The sequence below is a fragment of the Rhinatrema bivittatum genome, chromosome 15 (assembly GCF_901001135.1).
Source record: "Rhinatrema bivittatum chromosome 15, aRhiBiv1.1, whole genome shotgun sequence".
In the NCBI taxonomy this organism is placed as follows: Eukaryota; Metazoa; Chordata; class Amphibia; order Gymnophiona; family Rhinatrematidae; genus Rhinatrema; species Rhinatrema bivittatum.
The window spans coordinates 62,196,746-62,213,955 of NC_042629.1; the positions used below are offsets into that span (position 1 = coordinate 62,196,746).

At 49.4% G+C, this 17,210-nt stretch overlaps 1 protein-coding gene across 1 annotated transcript in view; it reads left to right on the forward strand.

Moving 5' to 3' along the window:
- Positions 1-16,167, forward strand: part of TRIM62 (tripartite motif containing 62) — a 30,558-nt gene extending 14,391 nt beyond the window's left edge. The window contains exons 2-5 of the mRNA XM_029578853.1: positions 4,531-4,626; positions 6,164-6,420; positions 7,784-7,899; positions 12,490-16,167. Of these exons, the coding sequence (XP_029434713.1) occupies positions 4,531-4,626; positions 6,164-6,420; positions 7,784-7,899; positions 12,490-13,040 (1,020 nt within the window). The 3' untranslated portion in view covers positions 13,041-16,167. The remainder of the gene's footprint in view (positions 1-4,530; positions 4,627-6,163; positions 6,421-7,783; positions 7,900-12,489) is intronic.
- Positions 16,168-17,210: the final 1,043 nt, after the last annotated feature.

Sequence of the window (17,210 nt, forward strand, 5' to 3'; positions counted from 1 at the left end):
GAAAAAGACTTTGATGGTCTATCGAGTCTGCCTGCCCATGCCAGCTTATCAGCTTTCCAATCCCTTCCGCGCCCTCGGAGATCTTCTGTGCTTGTCCCATGCTTTCTTGAATTCGGATACCGCCCTTGTCTTCTCCATCTCCACTGGGAGGCCGTTCCATGCATCCACCACTCTCTCTGTAAAGAAATATTTCCTTAGATTCCTCCTGAACCTACTCCCTTTCACCCTCATCCCATGACCCCTTGTTCTAGTGCCTCCTTTTCTTTGTGCATGGAAACCTGGGATGTCTTTCATATCTCCCTTATCCTGCCTTTCCTCCAGGGTGTACATGTTCAGATCTTTAAGTCTGTCCTAAACGCTTTAGAATGAAGACCACTGACCATTTTAGTAGCTGCTCTCAGGACTGACTCCATCCTGTTTATATCCTTTTGAAGGTGAGGTCTCCAGAATTGTACTCTGTATTCCAAGTGAGGTCTCACCAGGGGACCTGTACAGGGGCAATATCACCTCCCTTTTTCTGCTGTCCATTCCTCTCCCTATCCAGCCAAGCAGCTTTCTGGCTTTTGTCATCGCTTTATTCACCTGTTTGGCCAACCTAAGATCATCAAATACACCCCCAGATTGTGCTCTTCCTTTGTGCTTAGAATAATTTCATTGTACTGTGTCTCTTTCTTGAATTTTTGCACCCTAAATGCATAACTCTGCAATTTTTTAGCAATAAATCTTAGCTTCCTGACCCCTAGACCATTCCTTCACTAGATCCCTTTTCATGTTTTCCACACCTTCCTGGCTGTTTGCCCTGTTGCAGATTTTGATATCATCTGCAAAAAGACAAACCTTTTTTCCCCGACAATCCTTCTGCAGCGTTCTTACGAAAATGTTGACAAGAACCCCTCCAAGGATTTTGATGGCTTGTGGCACCCTGCTACTAACTCCAGCCCCCCTTCCTTGGAGTGAACTCCATTTATCACCATCCTTTGTCATCTCCCACTCAACCGGTTTCTAACCCAGTCACTCACTGTAGGGCCCGGGCCAAGGGCTCTCACTTTATAAGCCACCTATATGGAGCAGTGTCAAAGGCCTTACTAAAACCCAGACACACTTTGTTCTAGTGACGTCCCCGATCCAACCTTCTGCTCACCCCGTCAAAGAAGTTTATCGAATTTGTCTGACAAGATTTTACCTCTGGTAACGCCATGCTGCCTTCGATCGTGTAAACCCTTGGGTTCCAGAAACTGCCCAGGCTCAGCTTTTGCATGGGAAATTCTAACCAGTGCTGAAAAATAAAGTATAAAACCATATGAAGTCTCTTGATGTGTTATGCAGTGGGGTAAAAAAGAGGGATTGCTGTAGGTAGGCTTTCCTAATTTATCCCTACATATATTAAAGTGTTTAAAATGCTTTACATAGGAAATGAGATTTGTGCGACCAGGGGAGTATTCCATTAGAACAGGGTCAGGCCAAGGGTCCATCAAGCCCAGTATCCTGTTTCCAGCAGTGACCAATCCAAGTCGCATGTACCTGGCAAGTACCCAAACATTAGATAAATCTCCAGCTATTATTGCTTATTAATTAATAGCAGTTTATGGATTTTTCCTCTAGGAATTTATCCAAATCTTTTTTAACCCAGTTACACTAACCACATCCTCTGGCAATGAATTCCAGAGCTTAACTGCACTAAGTGAGAGAGAATTTTCTTCGATTTATTTTAAATGAGCTACTTGCTAACTTCTAGGAGTGTCCCCTAGTCATCCTATTATCTGAGAGAGTAAATATCGATTCACATCTACTCGTTCAATACCTCTCATGATCTTAAAGACCTCTATCATATCCCCCCTCAGCCGTCTCTTCTCCAGGCTGAACAGCCCTAACCTCTTCAGTCTTTCCTCGTAGGGGAGCTGTTCCATCCCCTTTATCATTTTGGTCGCCCTTCTCTGTACCTTCTCCATCGCAACTATATCTTTTTTTGAGATGCGGTGACCAGAATTGTACACAGTACTCAAGGTGCGGTCTCACCATGGAGCGATACAGAGGCATTATGACATTTTCCGTTTTATTCACCATTCCTTTTCTAATAATTCCCAACATTCTGTTTGCTTTCTCGATCGCCTCAGCACACTGAGCCGACAATTTCAATGTAAACCATCCTAGACTTACACCAGCATCAAACAGGAGTAAATACATATGTGTCTGAAGGCTGCTAGTGGCAAATGAGAGAGACGAGAGAATTTGGTTAAACAACTGTTTGTGGGCAGATCTGTGAGTGGAGTGTGTTAATAGTGTCTATGGTGGCTCCTTCTCCTGCTCCCTCTGAATATCATTTTACAGGCTGTGACAAATACCTTTGACTTTTTTTTTTTCCCCCTACCGAATATCTTGTGAATATCTCCCTTATTATTTTTCTTTTACAAAAAAAAAAAAAAAGCCACCATGACCTGCCTGGAAAGCAGGTTATTAATTCAGTTGCTTAGAACTGGCCTGCTCTTTTCTTCTGACTTACATCGTTTGAAATAATTCAGCACCGTTCTATCCAGTAACAAGATGGGATATGATGATTTTTTTTGGTGCTAGGATGCTTTTCATCGGGGTATTGACGAGACTTGTAAAGAAGATTTTTTTTTTTTTTTTGAGATCGGCAGTCATGTCCTCACTAAGGCGGGGGAGGGGGGAGGTGTCTCTGTTTTGGGTTTGTTCCAGTCCAGCTGTACTCTCTGATGGAGCTGGCATGTAAATGGTCCTGGGGCACTTCCCGGGAAGTGGCTGCCGTGGGGGTTTATCCCTGCGGTTTCTCCGCATCCTCGACCCTCGCTGGAAAAATGGATTGTCCTGGAGTTTCCTGCTGGCGTACTGCATCTGGCATCTCCTGGGCCATTGTGGTTCACTGCCGCAGCCATTCAAGGACGTGCTAAGGAGTGACTTGACTGGGTGGCAGATTTGTGACCTGCCACTGTGGGGTCATTTTTGTGACGGGTCTGGGAGGTTCTGTGTGTGTTTAAGCTGGAGAGGTTAATGCTACCCAGCACAGACTGACTGCAGGGAGGACCCCTTGATGTCCAGGAAATAATTAAAACTTCCCCTGACTTGTGACATAAGCACGGGACTCCACGAAGCCTGTGGATTTCTCCCAAATTTGATTTATTTTTTTTTTGAGACCCGGAATCTTTATTAAAGAGGAGGACGTTCTCTGCTCTCTCTCATGTGTAGCCTTCTCCCTGCTTTCTCCTGCCCCTCTCCTCAGGAATGGCAGAAGAATGTGGCAGAACCAGAGCTGAGTGCAGCTTTCACAGATCAAGACAGGCCAAAGCTTGCAAAAAAATAAGACAATATGTGCATACGTGTCCCCTCCCCTCCAGTCATGCTTTGTATTGGTAAAACATCTTTGCACGTTTCCTCTTGACAGCTTGATTTTTTTTTTTATTTTGGCGCACTTCAAACATTTGGAAAGCGCTATTGATTTGGACAATGGCATCTGTCCATCTGTCACAGGCGCTGTCCAGGCCACGGTGCTGAACAGCTGTCTCTCTTTTATCCAGCATTTGCATATGTACAGTCATTCATCAGAGAGAGAACCTTCCAGAACATCTCTACTACCTTCGGCAGCCCAAGAAACACACATCAGTGAGCCTTCGGGTTTATTGGTTGCTCTCGAGCAACAATCTGTTTCTTTTTTTGGGTTCTGGCTGCTCAGGCTGTCCAGCACTGAGGAATCCTGGCACTGACAAGGCAATGCTCACGTCCACTCCTCATGGCCCCTGGACAGGACTGTGTTTTCATTGTAACCAAAATATGTAAATTCACCTGGTGGCTTGACCAACTGCATTCGGATACCTCATGTACATTTTGGAGCATCAAGAGGACTGGAACCAAGGACCACTCTAGTGCCACCTGCTGACCAGTTTGAGACCTGCATGGGCCAGGAGCTTGAGAGCTGTTTTCTAATCTTCCCAGCTAAAAGAGAGCAGCGTAGTGACCGATACTTGGGTGAGGGTTGAAGGAATATAGAGGTGGGGGAGGGAGAAACTCCATCTGCCTGTGAAGGTTTTGGCATGGTGACGCTGCTGGGTCCCCATCTGTTGTTTGTAGCTCTCCCAATAGCCCCTTCACCTGTGAATCGGCCACAAATCTAGTGAGTTTGCTTCCCTGGAGGAGACGCCTAAGAAGGGGGACTGATATCATAAGAACATAAGAGATTGCCAGGCTGGGTCAGAACAAGGATCCATCAAGCCCAGCATCCTGTCTCCAACAGCCACAAGAACCTGGCAATTACCCAAACACTAAGAAGATCCCATGCTACTGATGCAATTAATAGCAGTGGCTATTCCCTAAGTAAAATTGATTAATAGCCGTTAATGGACTTCTCCTCCAAGAACTTATCCAAACCTTTTTTGAACCCAGCTACACTAACTGCTCTAACCACATCCTCTGGCAACAAATTCCAGAGCTTTATTGTGCGTTGAGTGAGAGAGAATTTTCTCCGATTAGTCTTAAATGTGCTACTTGCTAACCTTATCTGTGTTTCTCTCTTTACAGCGGGAACTGAAGGAGCAACTCCAAGCGCTGCAGGACAGCGAGACTGGGCACATGGAGGCTCTGCACCTCCTCAAGCACCAACTGGCTGAGACGAAGGTAACCCTGCGTCCCCAGTCTCCAGCGTTCAGGGAGATTTAACCTTCCATTCTTCAATTGAGAAAGCTTGTAGGGATTTGATAGGATAATTTCACTCCTTCTGTATGAAAGGTCACAATAAAATTTGCACAAACAGAATGTGGAGCCTTTGAGAATATGACTAGTTACCATATATGACTTAATCTGTATATCCTTCCCGTCCATTGAATCTTTCCCATCCCAGGGTTACAGGAGGGTTACCCATGTTAAGGGGCAAATGTTTCCTAGTGGACAAGTAACATAAGAACACAAGAATTGCCATGTTAGGTCAGACCAAGGGTCCATGAAGCCCAGTACCCTGTTTACGACAATGGCCAATCCGGGTCACAGGTACCTGGTGGGATCCCATGCTGCTATCACGCAGTGATAAGTAGTGGCTATTCCCCAAGTTTTGCTTGGTTAATAAAGGTTTATGAACTTCTCCTCCAGGAATTTGTTCAAACTTTTTTTTTTTTTAAACTCAGCTACACTAACTGCCTTTACCACATCATCCGGCAATGAATTCCAGAGCTTAATTGTGCATTGATAATTTTCTCTGATTTGCTTTGAATGTGCTACTTACAAACTTCATGGAGAGAGTTCCCTCGTTATTTATTGATTTATGGCTGCCTTTCTAGTAAATTTCCCAGGGCAGGTTACAATTAAAAAAAAAAAAAAAAGCTTCTACCATCAGGCCAGTAAAACAAAACATCGATTTGAAAAAAAAAATGTATAGGTGGCATATAAATGCGTGGAAATTATATACCCATCAAATTAACAAAAAGCATCCTGCCTTATGTGTTTAGAGTCTGGGGCACACACACATTTTTACAGGGGCGGGGTTGACTTCTCCCTTTTCCTTTTGGATTCTGCCTTGCAGTGCACATTGAGGCTCTCCACCTTCGTTGTGGCTGCACTCTGTGTCTGGCGGCGTCCCCGCTGGACGAAGGGATGAGATTTGTGCTAATGATACGCCTTGAGTCTTGGTGCTCAGGTGCTTCGACTTCACTTTTTGCTTTCTCGTTGGAGCTGATGGAGACAAAAGGTGGCAGGGAGAGAGCCTGTAACTGAGGCTCAGGGAGGAGGGAGAGAGAGGGCGTTTTTGAAGCTGTTTACCCGGGTAAATTTGGCCTGTCTGAGGATAGCTCTCCCTCACACTGGCTAGGAGTACGTGTGGGGGAAGGGGGCGGATCCACAGCACGCATACTTTTAGACTGACGGGGGGGGGGGAGGGCATTCCTGGGTGCATGTTTTGGGAGGGTTAAAGAAAACAACGCACATAGATTTGATATTTCTAAACTATGCATGTTTTTCAGCAAAATTTTGCCTGCACTAAAAGAGCCATTTTTCCCATTGATTATTCTTCCAGTTTTTGTTCATTACAATAAGCCCTGATAAATTCCTAGGAAAAATAAAATAAAAGGTGGAAATGAAGGTCCCTGATTTTTTATATATAAACAAAGTAGTCCACCTGTTGCTTGCTGCGATGATTTTGACCCCTGCCCTTCGTTTCATGCAGTCATCGGCGAAGAGCCTCCGAGCCACCATTGGGGAAGCCTTTGAGCGGCTGCACCGGCTCCTGCGGGAGCGCCAGAAGTCCATGCTGGAGGAGCTGGAGGCCGACACCGCCCGCACCCTGACCGACATCGAGCAGAAAATCCAGCGGTACAGCCAGCAGCTGCGCAAGGTGCAAGAGGGCATGCAGATCCTCCAGGAGAAGCTGAGCGAGGCGGACCAGCACGCCTTCCTAGCAGGCATTGCCTCCCTGTCTGAGAGGTACCCCAAACTCCTCCCTAAACCCTGCACAGGGTTACTGCAGAGCAGCCAGGCAGTGAGAGGTGAAATGTGCCCATGGAGGCATTATAAGGAAGGATTGCAGGGGCAAGAGCCTCCATGGGCAGGGGAGAGCAGATCAGTGCTCTCGAGCTGAAGGTGCCAGCGCTGGAGCCTTGCCTGCATGCACAGGCGCCAGGATGCTTCCCTGGAAACCGACACACACGACCTTAGCCAGATCTCCCAGGCTTGGAGCTCCTTTCAGGGGGAAGGATTAGGCCAGGCAACAGGTCAAGTACAAAAAAAAAAAAAAAAAGATGACTCCATCTGAAAGTCTTGAACTTTCTCCTGCAAGGGTCCTGGTCTGGTTCACCCAGGGGAGAGTCTCCCTCCTGCGTCTGAAGGCTTAAAACCTTGAATGACATTCCTACAAGTGCAAACTGCGTGGCACACCAGGGGAAAATCCTGGCGTCCACAGTCCAAGAAAATCCTGTGGTGAAGGTCCCTGGCTGATTCACCCCAAAGGGGTCAATACCTAAAACTGTAGGGCACTGCACGGCAGACCAGTGAGCTGCCGTATGCACCGGAAGAGGCACACGAGACTGCGGCAGCTGGGGATTTTCCTGTCTACACGCTTTCCCCCTCACTCCCTTCCTTGCAGAAAAGTACCCAGGCCTTGATACCCTTAGGACCCTCTGTGGGCACGTTAGGGTTTCAGAGCAACAATCCTCCCAGCTGTAACTCTCGTCTCAGTTCCAGCAGATTCTCTATAGAATGATAGCAGCACACACCAGGGCAGGCTCCGACATTGTAAGCAAAGGTATTGGATGAATATTCCTCGTGGATATCCTGAAAATGAGATCTGCTCCCCTGTGGGGAATTGAAGTTCTCTGCCCCTGATCATTCAACATCCTGCAGACTTGTCCCCACTGATTCTCAGGGCAGGTGCTCGGAGGCCCCGGTGCCTGTCAAGTTTCTCAAGGATACCCCCAGTAAATACCCACGAGGTTTATATCTGCACAGATCTGCTCTAATTATCAAGCTAATTTGCATGTTTTTTTTGGGGGGGGGTTATCTTGAAAAACAGACCTGTTTTTGAGAGGGAAAGGGGAGGGCCACACAGAACCAGATCAGCAGATTTTTTTGGTAACTCCCGCGCTGCAGAGGCCCTGGCAGCTGAGGGCAGCAGAATCGTCCAGCAAGGGACTTCATGGAGGCGAAGAGCTTCTTCTGACATTCAAGTCAGGCGGTGTCAGGAAGAGAAGGGCACAGGTTTAAGCTGCGGGATCGGGGAAGGGAAGTGGTTACCCACAGATGCCGTGGTGAGGAGGACTTTTTACTAACCCAGCTTTGCTTTTCCTGTCAGGTTGAAGGGGAAGATCCATGAAACCAACTTGACGTACGAGGATTTCCCCACCTCCAAGTACATGGGCCCCCTGCAGTACACCATCTGGAAATCGCTCTTCCAGGACATCCACCCTGGTAAGGTTTAATCCGCAGAGAGAGTCTCCACTAGCAATTAGGAAGTGCCCAGTATCACGATTTCCAATTCTGTGTCTCACCAGCGCCTGCTCGGTCCTCCTCTTTCCTTTCCTGTGCCCGGGGATCACGTACGCCCCCTTCTGGATAGCCAGCACAGAACGCCCTAACGTCAATGAGCATGGGAGGGGTGATTGGATGTTTCGGGACAGCAGGCCCCTCTAGTTAGGGTGGCTGTTGGGGTTACTGACTGCAGAGTTTGCTGATGGAACGTGGAAGGGGCCCAGGTTTTGGATTACATTTAGGACCAAAGAGGAAAGCAACGAGGCCTGGACGCCCCCCTCTTAGTTAAAAGTGGTGGAAACCAGCGCCGCAATGGCATTTAAACATGCACGGGACAGAGGGAGAGGGCGATGGTGGGAACAGAGTTGAAACGCTGCGTCTAAGACCTGTAGGTTTAAGTATGGGAATTTTATGTGCTCATCTACCCAAAGCATTAGATCTAGAAAGCAAGTCAAGTGGGCACCCTGGATGGGCCAGCTGGCCCTCATCTGCTGCCATCTACTGTGTTTCTCCAGTTCTAAGCACTGTGATGTCTCCTGCAATGCATCTTGGGACTTTGGGGCCGCAGGGCAAATAAGATGGCCGCCTACCATCATATTTCATTGCTTCACATTTTGTGGCAAAATGAGGCACAGAAAACTTAACAAGGACCTTCCTGGTGATGCAGCAACAGTGTTGTGTGCTGCAGTGCTGAAGACCCGGGTCTGATTCCCGCACCCTGTTTTTGTTCCACTAGAAACAGGTGGAGGCGGTGGTCATAGTTCCTAGTGAGGGGCAGTGGAGAAGGGTGTCCCAGCTTTTGCTCAGTGGTGATACCTACTTTGCTAGAATCACAGTTCTTGTGTACCAGGTTGTGGGGGGGAATTGTGGTCTTGACTCCCCGGTCGAGGTTCTCACTGCGATGGCCTGGTTAGGAAAATGCATAGAAAAACAATAAGAAGGGAAGTAGCCTAGGTAGTTGCAAATTAAGGTGTATGGCACCGTGGCCCAGTAGAGACCGGTTCCAGTTGAGCTGGAAGCCCAAAAGGGACAGGAGGAAACTGCCAAGCCAAAAATCCCAAACAAAAAAATTATAAAAATATCGATTAAACTAACGATGGAAGGCTAGGATTGTTATCCCTGTGAGATCTCGTTAGAGCCCACTGAATGAGATCATTGCCCCTGTTGAGTGGAGGGTGGGCGAGGAGGCGATTATGGTTCTGGTTTTTTTTATTGCCTGTCAAACTTCCAGTACTGGGAAAACTGGTTAGCAAAGTGTGACCTCTCGTTTTCGGAAGAAGCTGAGCCGGCGAAAATGCCACCATCCCTTTCCTCCTCGCCACAGGCAGCTGGCTCTCTCAGAGCTTGCCCTGCGATGTACTTGGGGGAGGACTCTCCGTGTCCAGCTGCTGAGATGTTGGGGGGGGGGGGTGGCTCCCCACTAACCCCCCACCCCCCCTTCCTCTGCCCTTTCAGGGCCCCGGCAGCCTACAGCCCCCTCTCTCTCTAGCGATGCCAGAGCCTCCTGCTCTGAGAGGTGCCCTGGTAGCTTCTGAAAAGCATCTCCCCTTACTTCTCGACCGAATGACTGAACCGGAGAAGGAAATTGATGTAAACGGCGGGCGCGGTGACTTTCTGCAGGAAGGGGCCACAGCAGGCAGCACGGCAGAGCCTTCAGTGACTGAGGCAGGAAAGATGAAACACTGCTCCCCACCGCCACCTTTTCATAAAAACGTATTATTAAATAAACGAGTACATATTTTAATAATACGTTTGCAGATTGGACCTAGGGTTTGCTCGACAAAGGAAGTGGGAAAAGTGCTAATCCAGGAGTTTTAGGCCATTTGCCGCATTTAGGGCCGGGCAGGAATTATTTTCTTGGCTGCAGAATTCGCTACAGATGCGCGGTTTTTTATTTTTTTCCACCTTCCCGCCCCCAGCAGGGAGAGAAGCGTGAGGCGGTCAGAGAGAGGTTGCACTCGTAGGTCCTTTGCACGCTCTCTGGCCTTGGTCTAATGTAAGTTTAAAAAAAAAACCAAAAAAAAAAACGTATGGGGAGCTTGAGCTCACAGGTTCTCTACACGCGCGCTAAAAAAGAAAACGTGTTAACCCCCGACGCACTAAGCTAAAGGTGCACTAAGACATCGGGACTTTAAAAAAAAAAAAGTGCACCAGCCCAAAAATGTGCGCAGAAGGACGGGCTTAGCGAGCACAAAAGATAATTTATGTGCGTGACAGCTAACGGCTTCATTAACGTGGGATTAGCATGGAGCAGCACTAAGTTGTGGGCACAGTTTTAATCACGGTTGTGCTCACGGTTTTTGTGCGCTAAACTCAGAGTCAAATCGGAAACAAACTCGTGTACCAAAAATAGCACCCACCTTATTACATCAGGGTCTGTTATTGCAACCCATAACTTTGTGTGGGGGGAGAGAGAGAGAGAGAGAGAGAGACTGGCGGGGAGAACATCCAGTCATTCTCCTTCCTCCCCAGGCCAATGGCTGGGATGGTCCCGCCCGCTGGCCGAGAGTCGGGAGACCCGTCCCCGCTGAGAGTGACCTCGGTGCACTCAACCGAGCGCACCGTTTAACCTGTGGTTGGATGCGCGTCCAAAACGTGTGTCCAAACCCCCCCCGTGAAACTAATAGCGCCCATCGCATGCTAATGGCGATATTAACTTGGAGGAGCCAAAATGTTTAAAAAAAAAAAAAAAAAAAGTGTGCTGGGGGTCAATCAACCAGCCTCCGTTTTCCTAACCCGCTGACAGCCGCCTCTCCTGGGCGCCCGCTGCCGAGGAGGCGCTTGGGGCGCACATTGGTCCTTAGCGTCTCCTTGGCCGCACGCCCCCTCATTTTAAATATTCAGTCGCGGGTCCAGGAGCGGTGCTGAGCGCACGTTAGGGAAGTGGGCGCTGGTTTATTGTATCGCCCCCCCCCCCCTTGTACAGCTTCTCTCCTGGGCCAGCAGCAGGCGCCCTCTGACCCTCCCTGGGGCCCGAGCGCACGACTCTTGCAACCTTCCGTGGCCAAGTCACCGAGCCCTCCCGCTTCCTTGCTTAATAGCCGGCCCCACCCCTGCCTCTGAAGCCGCCTTTACCCCGGCTCCTCTTCTCCTTATCGCCTTCGTGCAGCTCTCAGCAGCTCCTGCGGGTTGTGTCCCGGAAGGACCGGCTGGACTGGGGGTTTTTTTCCTGCTCCGGTCCAAGAAGAATTATATCGGGCCCTCCATCAGCAGAGCTCTGAGCAGGAAGCTGAGGACTGGGACGTGTAGGGGGGGCTGCTGTTGGAAAGAGCCAGGGGATCTGTCCAGGACTGGGAAAAAAAAAAAAAAAAAGACAATGAAGTTACCCATCCCTTAGCCGCTGCAAGGAAAAAACATAGCACAATCTATATCAGCCAGCAACATGATTTTATCCTTTCTGGATGACTAGCACTGGGGAAAGTAACCCTGAATTGTAATTAAACAATGGCACGGGCTCCCTCCCCCTTCCTTTCTAGGATGTTGTTGCTAAAGATGGTCCATTTTGTCGTAAATCTGGATTTTGGGGGGGTTTCAGTATGCTACAAGAGTGTGAAGTGTGGGGTCTCCATTGCTTCTCAGCCTATGAGTGGAATAGGGTCCAGTACGGGCACCTTCTAAGTAGCTCTCAGGGCATTATAAAGAGTTGGACAAGGCAAGTTTAGTTTTTAACAACTTCTTTAAATATTTCTTAACAGTTTTGTGTGCTACCTGATTTATTTAAAAATAAATAAGTAAATAAAACTGTAATAATAATAATTGAACTACATGTCCATAGGTGCAACAGGGGTAAAACCCAGGACCGGCTCAGCCTGTTCCCTTTAGAGAAGGAGTTATTTGGTCACTTTGTGCACCTGTATCTTTGCCCCAACAAATTTCACTTTGGTTTCTGTCACGATATTTGGTAGAAGATGTTAGGCTCGGTTTTGTTCTCTGTTCCTTTACAAATAATTCCTATCACAATGCGACTGCCCCCTGCGTATTGTGTGCGGTTCTGGTCGTCTCCATCTCAAAAAAAAAAGACATAGCGGACAGGGAAAGGTACAGGGAAGGGCGACCAAAATGATGAAAAGGATGGAAAAGCCAACAGGTTAGAGATCTTTAGCTTGGGAAATATGCGTGAGACTTATAAAATCTTGAGCGGGGTAGAAGGAGTAAATAACACCAGGGTTAGGGGACCCACTCCATGAAACCAGCAACCGGCAGATTGAGAACAAAACCGGGGGGAGTATTTTTTCACTCTGTGCACAATCGAGCTACGGCCTCTGTTGCCGAAGGAAAAGTCCAAAAACTGTTATTAGCCAGGTAGACTTAGAAAGGCCAAGATCTGCTATTGGGGTGCCCTGGGTACCTGTGACCCAAATTGGCCACTGTTGGAGACGGGATGCTGGGCTCAACGGACCTTGGTCTGATCCAGCCTGGCAATTCTCAAGTTGTTATGGGGGTGTCGTGCTTCGTTACCACTTCCTGTGCTCCTAATACCCTCTTCCTTTACGGTTTGTTTGGTTTTTTTTTTTTTTTTTTTTTTGCCAGTGCCGGCAGCTCTCATGCTGGACCCCGTCACCGCCCATCACCGCCTCATCCTGTCCGACGACTGCACCATCGTGGCGTACGGCAACCTGCACCCGCAGCCGCTGCAGGACTCCCCCAAGCGCTTCGACGTGGAGGTCTCCGTGCTGGGCTCCCAGGCCTTCGACGGCGGCGTGCACTACTGGGAGGTAGTGGTCTCCGAGAAGACCCAGTGGATGATCGGCCTGGCCCACGAGGCCGTGAGCCGCAAGGGCAGCATCCAGATCCAGCCCAGCCGGGGTTTCTTCTGCATCGTCATGCACGACGGGAACCAGTACAGCGCCTGCACCGAGCCCTGGACCCGGCTCAACGTCAGAAGCAAGCTGGAGAAGGTGGGCGTCTTCCTGGACTACGAGCGGGGCCTCCTCATCTTCTACAACGCCGACGACATGTCCTGGCTGTACACCTTCCGGGAGAAGTTCCCGGGCAAGCTCTTCTCCTACTTCAGCCCCGGCCAGAGCCACGCCAACGGGAAGAACGTCCAGCCCCTGCGCATAAACACGGTGCGCATATAGGAGGCGGCCCCCGGCTCCCATGCTCTGTGCATTCTGCTCCCCTCTCGTCCTGCCAGGCCGGACCCCCACCTAATGTGACACCCCCCCCCCCCCCCTCCCTCTTGACTTGGGGAGCACTGACGAACTGAGGGGAAGGTGGGCTTCATGACTTCCAGTCCTTATCGGGGGCCAGAGGTTCCCAGCTCCGGTCCTGGAAGGTCCCTTCGCAGACCTTGTTTTCAGGGTAACCAAAATTATGCAAAATAACCGCCTCTTAGACCGAATTTATGCAGACCTATATCCCATAAATGCTCCTTGCACATGGCCTGAAACGCAGAAGAGATTGGGAATTCTTGCGCACAGCTTTTAGGACCCAGTCTCGTAGGTGGGACGGGGGAGGACACGGTGAGGAAGAGGGAGAACGCTTGGAGTGGGGTGGTCATGGATGGGAACTGGAGCAGAGACGTAACACCGCCAGATTAAGAAGCAGCATGCACCAGTTCTCAGTGGCATAGCACAATTACTTAGGGCCTCCATCCTGGCCTCTTCCCGAGCCTTCAGCTGGGGCGTGCCCTGCCTCGGGAGCCGCTGTGTGTTCTGCCTTCAGCGTCGCCGTGGACCTGTGCTTGGCGAGTCACTGTGTTCCCAGCCCCTGGAGCCATTACAGGTCCACGCCCCTCCTTCCACCAGCTTCTAACATCTGACAGTCTCTGGTGCGTCGTGTCCCCCCCCCCCAGACCACCACACCATCCACCGAGTATGGGAGTTAGGATGCCAGGACCCAGACCAAACGCTTCCCGCTGCCCTCTGATTACAATGGCAGTGCTGCTCCGTATTAGGCATTGTGTGTTTGTCTGTCTAGTTCCAGTGTCTGTTGTTGCTGTATTTAAGTCTGGATGATCACTGGGTTGATGTAATGAGGGGAATTATATCTGAAATTTTTTTTTCTAAAGGGACAGAGTGGTATTTCTTTATTTTAACCTCTCCAAAGGGAAGGCTGAGACTCCGTGGCTTGGCCAGATTAATGTTGCAGAGGTCTTTGATCAGAAGCACCGGGAGTTAGGCTGGGCAATATCCGGGCACCCTTGCTGGCTGTGCCATGGCTATTTTGAAGTCACTTTACAAAGCTTGGCGGGCCAGAGGTTGAGTAGCAGGGTTTTTGGACCAGTCCTTGGGACCATCAGCCAATCTGGGATACCCTACCGCATCTACCTGAGCTACATTTGCAAACATTGGCCTAGTTCCTGGCCCTGTGCATGCTGGTACCTTGTGCATACTGATGAGGGATTTCCTACAAACCAGCCTGACTCTTGGTGGGGGCAGGAATTCCAGGGGCCTTCAGAGTTCCGTCTTCTTAAAATGTTTGGGGTGGCATCCTCCTTGCCCTATGAGTGATCTTTTCTTGTGATTCCTATTCGAATTACCCTGCGTTACTTATCCCACCATTCTGACCAGCTGTATGCAAGCAGCTGACGATTGGAGCAGGGGGCAGGAGGAAGTGGACCGGGCCTGGACTAGCCGAATAGTGGAGGTGGTGGAGGTCAGTATTAGTGTAGCAGAATTAAAATCTTAGTGGCTGGTAAGACTGCGGTGGTAAGAACAGGGTTGAGACAGCTAAAAAAAAAATATATATATATATAGGGAGAGGGAGCTGGTGTTTGTGTAAGCATGGAGAGCTTTATATGCACGTCTGCCCAAAGGAGTAGAGAACCAGAGAGGAAGACAATTGAACAGGCCGGTCGGCCCTTATCTGCCGTCATCGGCTCTGACACCGTGGTTGTACAAGCAGCGGGGGTGACCTGGGCATAAAACCCGAAGATAAAAGAAACAGCCTTTCCACTGCCAGTCTGAAGCGTGGAGAGTGAGGTAGGCAGTGCCGGTCCTTGAGAACTGCAAACTGCTCTGGTTTTCAGGAGAATCAAAAATATTCTAACCAGTGAGTCAGGGGGAAGAGGGGGGTGAGTTCTATTTAGGCCAGTGGATGCAAACGTCTGCTGAATCTTTATTGCAGGGAGGCTGGCCACGCTGGGTCCTAGGCAGGTGTAGCACTGCTGCTGTAACCAGGTCCTGAGGCAGTTGTAATTCTCCATTTTGACACATGATGGCGCCAAAGAAAGCCAGATGGTACCTTTTTTCTCCCAGGACTGCTGCTGGCTCTGTTCCATGATTCCATCTAGGGCTGGCTGGGCTCTTATGCTGTTTTTCAGAGACTGCTGCCAGATACTGCAGACCCTGGCGTGTGTGTTTATTATATCTGAGCAGAGGCAAATATCAATCTCCCTAAAATGCTGAGCTTGTGTAAAAGAAAAATGTGCTGTGGGTGTACTGGGCGCTATCGTGGATGTACATCTGCCCAGTCATTCCTAGTTGCCCAGGTTTTGGGTGTGGTCTGCCTCACTCTCCCTGCATCAGACTGGCAGTGCACCCGGTTTTTGGCTCTGTGCTTTCGTCTTCAGTCTTCCCAGGCCACACCACTTCTAATAATGCAGCCTATCCATTTTATTGTACTGCTAGATGTGCGCAGCTCTGTAGTATTCAGGTGCAGTAAGTCCCTTCCCCAGCGAGCTTACGGTCGAAGGTGGCACACTACCCGCACCGGTGCAAACACAACAGCTACGTTTTACTCGTGAGGTTTTCACCAATCTTCAAAGCAAAACCAGGCAAGCACCCACGCGGTTTTGTTTTGATTATTGGCACGGAAAAATCACCTGCAGAGATTTGCGCCAGTGCGTAACTTTTTCCGTCAGAAACAATGCGTGTAGTTTTGATCTTAGAACGCTGCATGCACTGTTCTTTAGTCTGCCCTCTCTCCGACACTGGAAATAACTCCAAACAATGCAGGCAAAATTACCTGCGTCCTAGGTCGAAATGGTAAATTTTGCCCACATTGAGGGTAATTCTCACAACCTCCATGGCTGTGGGTAAAATGTTGGGTTTGTTTTTTTTGGTAACCCATAGATACTTACTTGAATATTGCCCTCTACATGGGTACCAAAGACAATAGGAGATGGTGACTTGCCTAAGGTCACAATGAACATCGCTGAGAGATGTGGGATGTGAATCCTGGTTTCTGTGCTCACTGTAATATCACAACTTACAGCACCCGCATTGCCTGAACTGCTCATCAGTGCCCATGATTGCAATGTGGGATTCTTCCAAACACAGGTTGGTCCCTGGAGGGCAAAGGAGCAGCCCGAAGGTTGTGAAGGACAATTGGACACCGTGCAAAGGATGGCATTGCCCGAGGTTGTTCTGGTTTGAGTTTTGTTTTTTTTAAGCAGCGCCGATGCTGCGCTGTGAGGGGGGAATTCATGCTCCTGAGCTGTCTGTCCTGTGGGCCCTCCCCCAACAATAACAACAAAAATAATTTCCTCTTTAAATGACTCTCCTTTGGGCAAAGAAGGGTTTGGGGTGAGGAACGGGGCCTGATTTAGGTACCCACAGGCAGAATATTGGGGGTGGGGGATTTCACCCCCGGAAATTAAAGTGCAGCAGGGTGGTCCCAGTTTGGTGGGTGCCTTCAGAATTGGGCACCCTAGGCCCTGTGTTGCCTATGCCTAAATCGTGCCATGGTGAGGAAGAGGAAGGAGGACCCCAAGCAGAGCTGCTGTCTGCCGTTATCTCCCACTACAAAGTGCAAGCCCCCCCCCCAGCATCATAGTTTGGTAAGAGTAGATGACGGAAAAGGACCCTCCGGCTCAATCCAGTCTAGAAGTTAGTCTGTCTGTCCACAGTGCTAAGACTACACCCCAGCTGCCCAGACTAAGCAGGGATGGAGCTCTGCTCCATGGCCCTTTCACCAGCTGGAAGGCCCCAGTGCTCCCATTCACCTCCAGCAGCCCCCAGGGTGCTTTTATTAATGTGCAGGCAGTGGCCGGAAGTGTCTGCATCAGCAGTGTGCGTTCCAGCTCCGACTTTGCCGTCAGCACAAAAAGAGCGCTGTTTGAGTGACTGTAAAAGCCTTTCTTCTCGTCCCTAGGGAGCATCAGTCTTTGATCTGTGAGCTCCTGATAAGCCTTTCCTCCTATAGCCTGATTAGTGAGGCAGGGGTTGCTGCAGTGCAGGCCTACAACACTTCCCAGGGGTTTTGTCTGCACATTGTAGCAGATGTTTCCTGTGTATCACAAGAGGAAGTGCCCAGATTTAGTAAAACTCGCTATTTAGAAAAGCTGAGAGGAGACAACAATAGTA